This window comes from Strongyloides ratti (genome assembly GCF_001040885.1).
Source record: "Strongyloides ratti genome assembly S_ratti_ED321, chromosome : 2".
Lineage (NCBI taxonomy): Eukaryota > Metazoa > Nematoda > Chromadorea > Rhabditida > Strongyloididae > Strongyloides > Strongyloides ratti.
The window spans coordinates 15,647,377-15,660,441 of NC_037308.1; the positions used below are offsets into that span (position 1 = coordinate 15,647,377).

At 18.5% G+C, this 13,065-nt stretch overlaps 3 protein-coding genes across 3 annotated transcripts; 2 read left to right on the forward strand and 1 right to left on the reverse strand.

Annotated features, from left to right (window-relative positions):
* Window positions 1-2,609: 2,609 nt before the first annotated feature.
* SRAE_2000496300 (Low-density lipoprotein (LDL) receptor class A repeat-containing protein) lies at window positions 2,610-3,264 on the forward strand (the record flags this gene model as incomplete). The annotated part of the gene is made up of 2 exons (XM_024643909.1): window positions 2,610-3,027; window positions 3,089-3,264. 2 exons carry the CDS (start codon window positions 2,610-2,612, stop codon window positions 3,262-3,264), a joined length of 594 nt encoding a protein of 197 aa, XP_024509529.1.
* A 4,692-nt stretch (window positions 3,265-7,956) lies between these two features.
* SRAE_2000496400 (CAP domain-containing protein) lies at window positions 7,957-9,405 on the forward strand (the record flags this gene model as incomplete). The annotated part of the gene is made up of 4 exons (XM_024643910.1): window positions 7,957-7,995; window positions 8,368-8,522; window positions 8,574-9,040; window positions 9,083-9,405. The coding sequence occupies 4 exons, from the start codon at window positions 7,957-7,959 to the stop codon at window positions 9,403-9,405; spliced, it is 984 nt and encodes a 327-aa protein (XP_024509530.1).
* A 2,202-nt stretch (window positions 9,406-11,607) lies between these two features.
* On the reverse strand, window positions 11,608-12,777 carry SRAE_2000496500 (Astacin-like metalloendopeptidase; the record flags this gene model as incomplete). Its single annotated transcript, XM_024643911.1, has 2 exons — window positions 11,608-12,660; window positions 12,715-12,777. The coding sequence occupies 2 exons, from the start codon at window positions 12,775-12,777 to the stop codon at window positions 11,608-11,610; spliced, it is 1,116 nt and encodes a 371-aa protein (XP_024509531.1).
* Between the last annotated feature and the right edge of the window lie 288 nt (window positions 12,778-13,065).

A 13,065-nucleotide genomic window follows, 5' to 3' on the forward strand; every position in this document is an offset into this window, starting at 1 on the left:
GAATTGTACAAATGTCATATAAATAAGTTATTTTTCCATAACATATCTTTTCACTATAATAACCTATTTATAAATTATAATTTTTTTTCTTTTAATAAAAATTAAAAAAATTTATCGTATTCCATGAAATTAAATCGTTTTTTATTATACTCCTTGTTTTTTTTTTTTTTTGCCTGTTTTCTTATCATAAATTATTTTAAGGTAAACTTTCAAAAATAATTTAAATGTCAATTTGTTTCCTTGTATGTCTTTAGTTATTAATGTGACATAAACAGATTATTTAATGTAATTTTAAGATATATGATTCATAAAAATGCATCTTATATTAGATATATAATAATTTTATTTACTTTCATTTCACTGACATCATTAGTTGTTGAAGAGTTTTATGGAAGGATATATTATTTTATACATAATATATTAACACTAAAAAATTAAGCTTAAATTCAGGTGATGAATGAACTGCTAAAAATAAAAATACTTTGCACAATGTTTTGTAGAATATTAATCGCCTATTTTACACTAGTAAAAATTTATCCCACAATAAATGTACTTTTATTTTTCACTTTTGTCATTAATCTTTATGATACTTTTTATTATTAAGTTACTTAAATATTTATACGCTTTAATTATATACATTTTTTTTATAAAAATAATGTTACTGTACTTTTAAGTATATTTTTTATGTTTCAATCATTTTATTGGAAAATATCATAATTTTCAATAAATAATATATTTACATATATATATATATAAATATATATTATTTTTTTTAATTATAATATTTTTTGACATTTTATTTTTTAGAAAACATTTCTATCTAAAAATATAAGATATATTTTTTCTATTAAAAATAAAATTCTATAATTATATCGTAGTTCTAGTTATATTACTGGAAAAAAAAAGTATAAATTTGTTTAATGTTCTGTAAAATCATTAAAAATCAACTGAATTTTTTTTTCCATTATTAACATAATTCTAAATTATGGTTATTAAATTATAAGAAAAAAAAATTTACTCAAGAGCTAACTAAAATAATATTACCATAAGAAGTTACTTATCCTCATTAAATATTTCATTAAAGAATTCTAAAAAATAATTTAGTTATAGAGACTATTTAATCTTACAAATAATTCTTATTTTTTTCTTATTGAAATCAAAAAAATATGTTAATAAATGTATTTTAACAGTTTTTTTCTTTCTGACAATTATCTTTTATATGCAAATACGGTTTTTTTTTTAAATTTATATATTAAAAAATAAAAAAAAATTAAAAGAAAAAATTAATGTTAATAATTAGATTTTTTTTTTCTTTGGTTACAATAATAATTGTTATGAAGTAAAATTATTTAATAATAAAAATTAATTTTGCTTATTTTTATTGTATTAATATAAAATAAAATTGCATTCATATATCTTAGATATTATCATTACATTAATATATTGAACTTTTTTAAAAAGTCACTTTTAAAAGATTGCCTTGCCTCCTTCTTCACCCACGTATAATAGATATTTGGGACTCCTTAAAAAAGAATTATCCAAATATTTATTATTATTCACGTCATTCACAACAAAAATAGTTCCCCATCATCTTAAACATAATTTTTACTTAAAAAAATTATTCTTTTAATCTAAATCATTAGGTATAAATAATTAAAAGTGATTTAACTTTCATGCATATCCAAAAATAATGTAATACTAATAATAAATCGTATATATATTGCTTTTATTTTTATCTTTTATTTCATAATAAGTTTTAAACCCCTAAAACTTTTTTTTTTTGATATATTTATATATATATATATTTTTTTTTTTTAAAATAATTTACATATTTAACTATAGATTATAAACATTTACTAAACTACCATTTATTTAAATTAAGATATACAGATACCTTAAAACTTTTTGTTATAATTTTAAATAATTATAATTCACAACAAAGTTTTGAATATATTATGTTAATTTTCATTATGATTTGATTGTGATTTTTTCCTTTAAAATAGCATTTTAATGAATTTTTTAATAATACATAAATAGTAATTTTGCCTTTTTGTCATATATATAACTTCTTCTCACTTAAAGAATAACAAAAATTATTATTCTATATATGTTTAAAATATAGTATATATATATATTTCATAGTAAAAATTTTTTGTTTATCTATATAAATATATATTTATACATTAAAGGTATATATATTAAATATCTTTTCTTGATATAAGTTTATATTTTATTTTTGGTTGATTAAAAAAAATTTAATTAAAAAACCATTTGGTTAATTATTTTAATGTTATTCATTTTTTTTTATTGTTATTATTAATATTAATTTTATTTTTCATTTGAATAATTTAGTATTTTTTTTTTATAAAATATAAATTTCTAAATGATTTTTTTTTATTTATGATATCATTTAATCTAATAAAAAAAGTCATATTTTTATACTTTAAGTAAGATTAAATGGATTATTATCTTGTTTTAATTTTTATCTTCCTTATTTATAATATTAAATAACTTTATTTTTTGACTTGTCTAATGTATATTATCATACTAAAATATTTTTTAATATAAATATTATTTTTAAAAAAAAAATCCAATTTATTTTAGGTTAAATGATTGCTAAAATAATAAGAAGTGAAATTTTATTGAAAGCTACATTTCTAGTTCTTATGCTCATTTCACCTCTCTCTGCTTATACTATTTCTGATTATTTAAGAGGGGGTAAAAGAACTGTTGACGGTGATAAACCTATACAATGTCCACCTTATATGCCATTTCAATGTACAAGTGGAGAGTGTGTTCCAATAAAATATCTTTGTGATGGAAGTCCTGATTGTACTGATTCATATGATGAAAATCAGAAAATGTGTACAGCAGCTAGTAGACCTCCAGCTGAAGAAACGTTATCATTTCTTGATGCCCTCCTTCATGCTCATGGTAAAGATTTTTTAACTAAAATTTTTGGTGAACGATGTTTAAATAGATGTGAAGGTTTAGGTGGTTTAGAAAAAGTTGCTATAGGCTTAACAGGTTTGTAAAAAAAAAAAATTATTATTTTATTAAATAATATTATTTATTTTTTTTTTTATAGAACAACCAACATATTTAAATTTTGGTATGGAACAAAATATGACTGAGGAGGAAGTAGAAAATATTGGTGATACTTTATTAGACATTATTCGTGGTGATAGTGGAAAATTATCAATAAATGAGATTGAGGATCTTCGATTTTTTGTTCAAAAGTTACATGAAACAGGATTCTTTTAATAAGTGGATAATATACATTTTTAACAAAATACCATTTAGTAAGATATCAAACATGGAATAAAAAATTTTTTTTTTAATTTTAACCTTAATATAAGCCATCCATCCTCAAATTAATGAGTATACAAGAACTATTAAAAATACGACAATAATATATTTAATCATTTTTGATCTCCAAAAGATAAAATCATTATACTTTAATTACATGAAATTGTTTTTTTTTTTTCATACACTATACATTGCTTTTTATTTAATATACTATTTATCGTATAAATATGTAATTTGTCACTGTGGATATATGTATTTTTTTTTTGTAGAAAAAAAAATTAATTTGGTTTCGTTTACCTTATAAAAAATAACTTCTCATCCATTAAAATATTTTTTAATTTTTTTTTTATTATTGATAAATTTTACAATATATAAAAAAAAATTTTTTTTTTTTTTTCACATTTTTTGACATTAAAAATATACTTCATCTTATCTTTTTTCAAAGTACTTGTATTTTTAAAAGTGATATATCAATAGTAAACAATTAGAGATTTCTTTTTTTTTTGTAGAAGAAAAATAAAATATTTAAAAATATACATGTTAAATGATATTTTAAAATAGTCACTTACAATAATTGTCAAAAGTACATAAAATAAAATAGCTACAATTTTTTTGAAAAATAACTGAAAAAAAAACATTCATAAGATATTTCTTATTTTAGTTTCTTTTATTATGTATAAAATGAAAGTAACATTAATAAATAACTTTTTATTTCAAGAAAAGTGTAAGGATGTATTATGTGTGATATGGATAAAATTTTTATTATTTATACATTTAAAATGTACAAGTATAAAATCATCCTCTTCATATTTCAATATTTTCAAAAATGTATAAACAAAAGAATTTCAAAAATTTTTTTTCTAAATGATAAATGCATTCATCAATTTTTAATGAAATTATGTTTATAATTTTTGTATTTTGTATTAAAAAATATTTTATATATATTGTAATATTTCTATAGCTTATAAATATTTTTAAAATTAACTTTTTTTTTAATTTTTGAAAATTTTAAAAAATTTTTAAATAAAATAATTATTAAAAATTAATACTTTCATTTAAAAACTTTATTAAAAATGAACTCTTCTGGATTTTGTTATTTTGTTATAAATTATAACCTTATTACCTAAAAAATAGTTTAATTTCCCATGGGTGCTTAAATTTATACTTTTTCTTTTGCACCATTATCTTTCCTTTTTTGACAAGATTAAAACAGCCATTTTTCTTATATATCTTTTCAGTAAAATATTTTCTATTAACTAAAATTTGTAAAAGTAAATTTTATTATAAAACATTTATGACTAATAAACATTATTATATAGTTAAAAAATTTTTTTTTCGTTATTTTTAAAATATTTATTATTTTGTGATTTTTATTTTTTATACATTTTTAACTAATATTTTTATTTTATTTTAATATAAGATTATAAATATTTTTAAAATTGGAAAATTTTATACTTATCAATAAATATATTATCATCAATTATGATATATTCATACTATTTCTTAATCAAATTTTAACTTTTATTGACATAACTATATAATAGAAATGATATTTATAATTAAAATAAAATAGAAATTTAATAATTAGATTTAATTATAAAATATATTTTTACAAAGTCTTGGAACCCATGTGTTAAAGAAGAAAAGCTTATATATAATTTAAGACAAAAAAAAAGACATTTACTATTATTTTATTAGTATATACAGATATTAAAAACTTATTTTATTATATTTATTTTTATTAAATGAGATTGTCAATTTATTTATATATGCATATCGGGTTTATTTATATATTATTCCATTAGGAAAAGCTATAAAATTCATCCATTAATATATGATTAATCAAAATAATGTTAATTTTGTGTTTTCCTTTTCTTAATATTCCTAATTGAAGTCAAATATACTAATTATTATTTTTCAATTATATACTATCATATTTCTTTACATCAATTTAATATTTTTTTTTTCTTTTAACTTTTTTCTCAAAAATGCCATTTATTTTTATAATAAATAAAAGATCATATCTTATTTCAGCAACTATTATAAAAGGTTAAAAGTACATGTTAATATCTCTTGAAGAAATAATTAATCATATAACTAAAAGTTTTATTTACTTTTAACAAATATTAAATTGAAAAAAAAAATTAAACTAATATATTTTATTTCATATACGTTTAACTTTCCTTAAACTTTTATATTTAAATTTTATAATATATTAAATGAAACCTAAAATTTATATAACACTAATGATGAGTTAAAATTAAACTTTAAATTGATGATAGAAAAAGAAATAATATAAAAATATATTATTTAGTGAGTACTAATCTTCAAATAACAATCTTTCTCCTCTCTTCTTCATTTGAAAGTTGATTTTTATAAGCTTTTAAATTACCAATATATATATACATAACTATTACAGATGTCACAGATGCAGGACGATGTTATGGGGCATCATTAAGTGATCATTTATATTGAAAAGTTATGAGAAAATATATCAAAGAAAATTTATCTATTCATTTACTTAATTACTATTTCATCACCTCAAAAAAATGTTTCTCTTTGATTATGATTAATTTATGTTTAATAGTTACTAAAGATTTCCAAACAATACATCATTATTTTTCATTATCATTAATTTACTATTTCTACAATAATTAATGCCATTTTTTTTTTCTTTTATTTATATTTTATATTAAAAATGTGATTTAAAAAAAAAAAGTTATATAATAAAAAATTATTATAGATATAAATATTTTTATCATTTTATAAAATTATTTCAATTGTTTTCGTATTCTTAAAATGTATACGCCCACTACATTATTATTTTTATTATTTTTTTTATCAATATTTTTGATCAAAAATTATATATTCTATTTTAACTATAAAAAATATATTTATTTTAATTTTATTTTGTCCATTTGGCCAAAACTTTTTATAATTAATTTATTGTTATAAAAGATTTATTTTATTTAGTAGTTTTGATTATTTTTATTATAATAATTTATTTATATTGATAATTTTTTTTATACTATTATAGTTTTTTTTTATATACATTTTATTGATATTTAATTGAAAAATGATTATTTTTATTCACAATATAATTATTTTTCATTCATTAATTTATATCTTTTCAGGAAATTTTTTTTTATTTTATTAATTAATTATTTATTAATTAGCCTCTATAATCATTAAATACAATGTTTTTTTTTCTATATTTTTCCTTTTTCTTTAAACATACTTCCTCTATTTCTTTTATTAAACACACATTATATATCATTTTAAAGGAAATAATAATAATAATATGATTGTTCCTTATTAGTTATACTATTAAAAATGCTTTAGTATAAAACGTTTTTACAAAATATATCAATAAAAATATTATCATTTTTAAAAATTTTTATTTTAAATACTAAAAATATATATTTTAATATATATATATTTTTTTTTCATTATATAAATTTTAACAAAAATTGATACTTTTATTTTAAAGTTCTGGCGCCTTTTATTTTATATGAGAAATGATATCCTATATAAAGAAGAATAATATTTAAAGTTTTACTTTAACTAAATATTTTCCTAATAATATTATCTCTTAAATTGGTCCTTTTAAAGATATAGAAAAAGACGCCTATAACAATACTATTAAAAGATAAAAGATGGCATTCAGTTTCTTTACAGAAATCTCTCTTTACGAATAAAAATTGAAAATTGCCGTCTGGTTATATAAAAATACTATATACACATGTATATTCAAAATTTGGTAACCAAACAAACAATTGTTGTCAGAGATTGGAGGCTAAAAGTCTTTAAACATCTACTATTAGATGATGAAAGGAAATTTTAACTGATAAACAGTTATTTAACTAATAAACTAACACGCTCATTTTAATGTCATTTAAATTTTTATCCCATTCTTTTACTATTTTACATATCAATATACATAATTTATCAACATTTTTTTACACAAAAAAAAAAAAAAGAAAAGGCTCCATAGTTTTTTTTTTTTGTTCTCATATAATGAATAACTTTATACTAAGATAAACAAATATGATGCATTTATATATATATATATTTTTTTTTTTCTATTTATAGCATAAACAACAAAATTGACTTTTATTGTTGTTTATCACTAATTTCCTATCAAAGGAATAAATTCTCGTTAAAAATTCCTCCCAACATATGATAAATTTTTTTTTTACTATAAAAGTTAAATATTATTTAAAAGAAGTTTTTTTTACACAAAAAAAAAAAACTTTTTGTTTAATTTTATCAACTTAAAATAATATTAATATTCCATACTAATATAATTTTTATCTAAACAAAACATTATATTTATCTTTTTTCTTCAAATATACTCTATAAAACTTTTCCTGTACCATTAAATTGTTATATTATTGTTAAAATATAAACATAGAAAAATGATGTTTTATTTGAAAGTGTAAAGCTTTGTTCTCCCAAAGGACATTCTCCAAGATATATCTATATAAATATATATTTTTAAAGTATACATCTCTATCATTGTATATATAACATTTTAGACCTTACAACTTTTTATAAAATCTAAAAACACAAAAGAAAATAATATATAAATAAATATATATATATATAATATATATTATATAGTATATATATTTAAGGATAGAAAATATGAAAAATTTTACGAATCTTAGACTAATTTCTATTAATGTATATACTTAAAATAACTAAATTTTTCTTACATTTGTTACACTAAATTTAATCCTACTTCTTTATACCATCTACTTAACTTACTATTTTTTGTTACTTCATAAACACTTTTTTATAAATATTTTTATTTATATTATTTTTACTTTAAAATATATAAATATATATAAATTCTTTTCTTAAAAATTTTTTTTTATTAAATACCTAAATTTACCTTTATTTTTCATTACTTTTATTAAAATATTTTTAACAAATATATATTAAAATATTTCCTATTATATGTTTTAATCGTTTTTTTTTTATCATTTAAATATATAATTGCTTTAAAAAAAAATTTTATTTTAATAATATTTTTTAATTCTTTTATTTTTATAGTTGTCTTCTATGAAGAAATTTTTTACTAAACGATTAAAAAAATCAAAGTCTCTTCATGAACATAATGAGGTACAAGAAAAAAATAATAATAAAAATGGAGCTGCTATTACTACATCCAAAACTTTTGCTCATCCCCCAACTACAACTAGAAGCTGGTATGTAAATTTTTTTATTTTAATATTTAATAAAAAAATTAATTTTTATAGCGCCCCAGGAAATGGATTATCATTTGATACTTGTGGATCATTAGTAGATGTACATTCAACAACTTCTTCAGTCAATGAGAAACGGTCTGCTCAGTCTCAGGAGATGGATAAACATATGATGCAAATGATATCAGATGTTAAATATATGAAACGTCGACCTAAATTTATGGAGGTTAGTGAAGTTAATTTTCAACGACAATGCTTAGATGCACATAATCAATTACGAACAAATTTTGGTTGTCCACCTTTATCATGGTCACAAGAACTTGCTGATGTAGCTAGAGCTTGGGCTATGAAATTAGCAGAACGTGGCCGTGTACTTTATCCTGAGTTAACAGGAATAGGTGAAAACATTTATTTAGATACGGGTGTTTCAGAAGATCATCTAACAACTGGATCAGAAATTGTTACTCACTGGGCTAAAGAAGCTGAATATTTTAATTTTGATAATCCCAGATGGCATCCAAGTTAGTTTTTTTTTTTTAATTTATTTAATATTAATTTTATAGAATGCCAAAAATTTACACAAATGATTTGGAGAGATTCAGAAGAGTTAGGTATCTATCGTTATTGGAACACATCAACAAATTGCCTATGTATAGTAGCATTTTATAAACCAGGAGGTAATTGTAATACACCAGGCTCATTTGCCTCAAATGTTCCTACCAAAGCAGCATTGAATGAGGCACTCTTTGAAACTGGAAGTCCAATTCGTTCTATAATAGCTTCTATAAAAAAGACGAGTAGAAACATTGATAATTGTATTACTGCAAATGAATCACCTTATAAAGGTATGAATTACCATCCATCACCATTAGCTAAAAAAGGATAAAGAATTACTTAAATTTTAAGATTATGAAAAAAACAAACAAACAAACAAATATTTATGTAAAAAAAAATGTATTCATATAATAAGAAAGAAAATGGTGCTACTAATATACCTATAAAAAAAACTTTCATATACTAATATATCTGTGTATATCTTATTTTTTATATTAATCCAAATTAATTTATTACAAACAAATATTTGTAAAAATTTTTTTGAAAGTATTAAAAGAAAAAATACAAAATTTTTTTATTTAAAAGTATTAGAAAAAAAATAATGAAAATTTCTATTATATTATATTTTTATCTTTCCAGTTATTAAAAAAAAACAGCTGCTTTAAAAAAGAAAACATGAAAATATATATCTGAAAAATGGTGGATTTTATTTGTTGAAAATTACAACATAATATATATCTTAAGAAACTTTTATTTAAAAAAAAAGATTAATTATTTATCGGTATTTTTTTTTACATTATTCTAAAGGTTTTATTTAAAAAATTCATGTTTTTCTTTTTTAATTGTTAAAACTGCCATTATGCTTAAAGTTTAAATAAATAAAAATTTTATATTTGTTATAAATAATGGAATAATTTTTTATTATTATTTTGTAATTGTTATGTAATGCAGAAACTTTAATTTGTTATACAATTAAATTTGTATAGTTTTATTTTTGCCTAAATATATAATTATTGAAAAAAAGTATTAATTATAGTGCATATGCTATAATAGTTTATGTTATTTATTAGAATAAATAATAAAATAAAACTTTTTTTTTTAATTTTAGAATAAAAATATTTTTATCTAATGTGTTTTAAAAAATAAAAAAAAAGTTTTTTTTTTTCAAAAATACTTGTTTTCTATGATTAAAATTAAGAATATTTAAAATAAAAGAACAATTCCAAATAAAAAAATTTTTAAAAAAAAATCTAGTTTCATTTTTTGTTACATTTCTCCAATTTGATATAAAATTAAAAACATATTTTTATGAAGTTTTCTAAAGCATTGTTATCACTTAAACTAAGTTTTCTATAATGCCATAAAATTTATTACAATAAAATTTCTTAACTAAATTATATATTATTTAATTGAAAAGTTTTTCTACCTATCAACTTATATTGAAAAATGAGGTGCGATTTTTTTTCATTAGTAATATTAAATTTTTTTGTGTTTCTAACTTTTCAATATGTCAATTAAAATTGATCTTATAAAATTAAAATTTTGACATCAAGTTTTTCTTAAAAATTTTATCTAAATAATTAATTTTCAATTTGATGCCTCTATTATTTTTAGATATTAGAAATTGGTTAAAAAAGTTTTTAAATATTTGTCATTCATATCATATTTACAATTTATATACTAAAATATTTTAGATCCTTTTTAATAAAATTATAAAATGTAGATGTTTCGAGTTAAAAAACAAGATAGATAAAATTTTTAATTCATTTTTATTAATCATAAATTACAAGCATACTTTATAAATTATATTTTTAAAAAAAAAGTAATAGATAATACTACTATCTAACTTAATTATTTAAATATGTTAGTTTTATAGTAATCCATCTAATATTTTTAATTTTACTAAAAAAAATGTTGTTGATTTTGATATTAATTAGTAAAATTGTTGGGATAATAAAGTTTTAAACACAAAAATAATTTAAAAAAAATAAAAGACTTTCTATTATAATTTAAAAATTTACAATTAACTATTTAATTAAACTTTATTTTTAACTGATGATTATAAAAAATTTGTAAAAGCATATTAATGTTAAGAATTTAAAATATAAACTTTTTTTTTATTATAAAAGCATTGTTACTTTCAATTTAATTAAGGTCACTTTTTTGTATTTGTTATTTAGTTAAATTTTAATTAATTATTTAAATAAAACAAATGTCTTGATTTTTTTTATAGATAATAATTTGTTGATTAGATGAAAAATATATCTTATTGAAAATATTTATTTAAATTTTAAACATTAGAATTATAGATTTTTATATTAAAAATAAAAATGTTTTATATACGATTAATTTTATTAAATAAATAAGTAATTAAAAAAATTATTTATTAAAGTATATGATTTTGTTATATATATAATTAAATTTAATTACTTTATTTTATTTACATTAAAAATATTGCTAAAAAAACAAACATATTTTAAAATATTTAAACATTGATAAAATAAATTACTTAGATAAAAATAACATTTTAATATTAATCTTTAACACGTACATATGTTATTCTCATAAAATGATATGGTCTAGCACCTTTATATTGAATGATAACACCATTAGCTTTTGATTTTAATACTTCATTAAAGACATATCCACAAAGTCGTACTCCAGATAAAGCTTTATCTTCAAAAACTCTTGCTTCAATACCCTTATTTCTCCAACATCTACCACCAGGAAGGAGTGCTTCATTTATTGTTAATTTAACTAAAAATCCAACACCAGCTCTTATTTTATAAAAACAGTTTCTTATTCCACGAATTGTAAATGAATTAGGTACAGACCGAGCATGTAAATTAGTATTTCCACAGCTAGGACGTGATCTTCTAACCCTTTGACATAGACGTCCTCCATGAAAAACAGGACATGTACAAGCATTACATTTACCTTCATAAGTATATCCTCCAAATCTACATGGTAATCTTATTGGACATTGATTACATAATTCAGTATTAATTAATTTAAGATCATTAAAACTTAATGATATTTTTTGACCAGTAGTTTCTAGAAATTTAGGATATTTTAATTGTAATGTAGGTCTTCCATTTCTAGAATTAAAACGTAAATCACTATGCATTAAAGAACCATAATCATATCTTTGAGCATTTGGACCAACAATATTTAAATTATTTTTAGTAAAATCACCAAAATTATTTGGTATTACATTTTGATATAAAACACTTATAAAATTATCTCTATCAGGGCGGACTTCTTCATTAAATAATCCTAAAGCATGAGCAATTTCACGTTGCATGTTTCCATTTTGACTACATGATTGTGTAACAAAAATAACATGAGGAAGATTATTTGGATCCATACCAATTGTACTTGAGCAATTAGGACCTGGTAAAAATGCTACATCTGTAGTTGGAGTGATTGTATTAACTAATTGCCATCTTGTACAAGTATTGGTTCTATAAAAATTAATTGCTTGAGTGATTCCTGGAAAATTAACAGTAGGATCTATAAAATAGTTATATGCTCTTCCAAGAATTTGTCTTTTTCTTCTTAAATTCATAAAATCTTTTGAAGATATCTTTATTTAAAAAAAATTTTTTTATTAATTTATAATTTTTTTGATTAAACTCACATTATTTAAATAAGTATATACATGGTATATAATAATTTGAAAAATAATAAAAATACGTAACATATTTAATAATAAAATTGTCACTTAATACATTTAATTTCATTATATATTATTATTTCCATCCTATTCCAGGTAATATGTATAATAGGGTGGCGCAAATAACAGTTACTTATTTTAATAAAATTTTTTTTGTAATAAAATAATTCTTTTTTTTTTATAATTATTTCTAACTTTTAAGTTCAGATTTAATAAAACAAATGATTTTAAGATAAGTATAAAAATTAATTTTACCTTTAAACTTATAATAATAAAATAAATATATTATTAAATTTCTTTTTTTACCATATAATT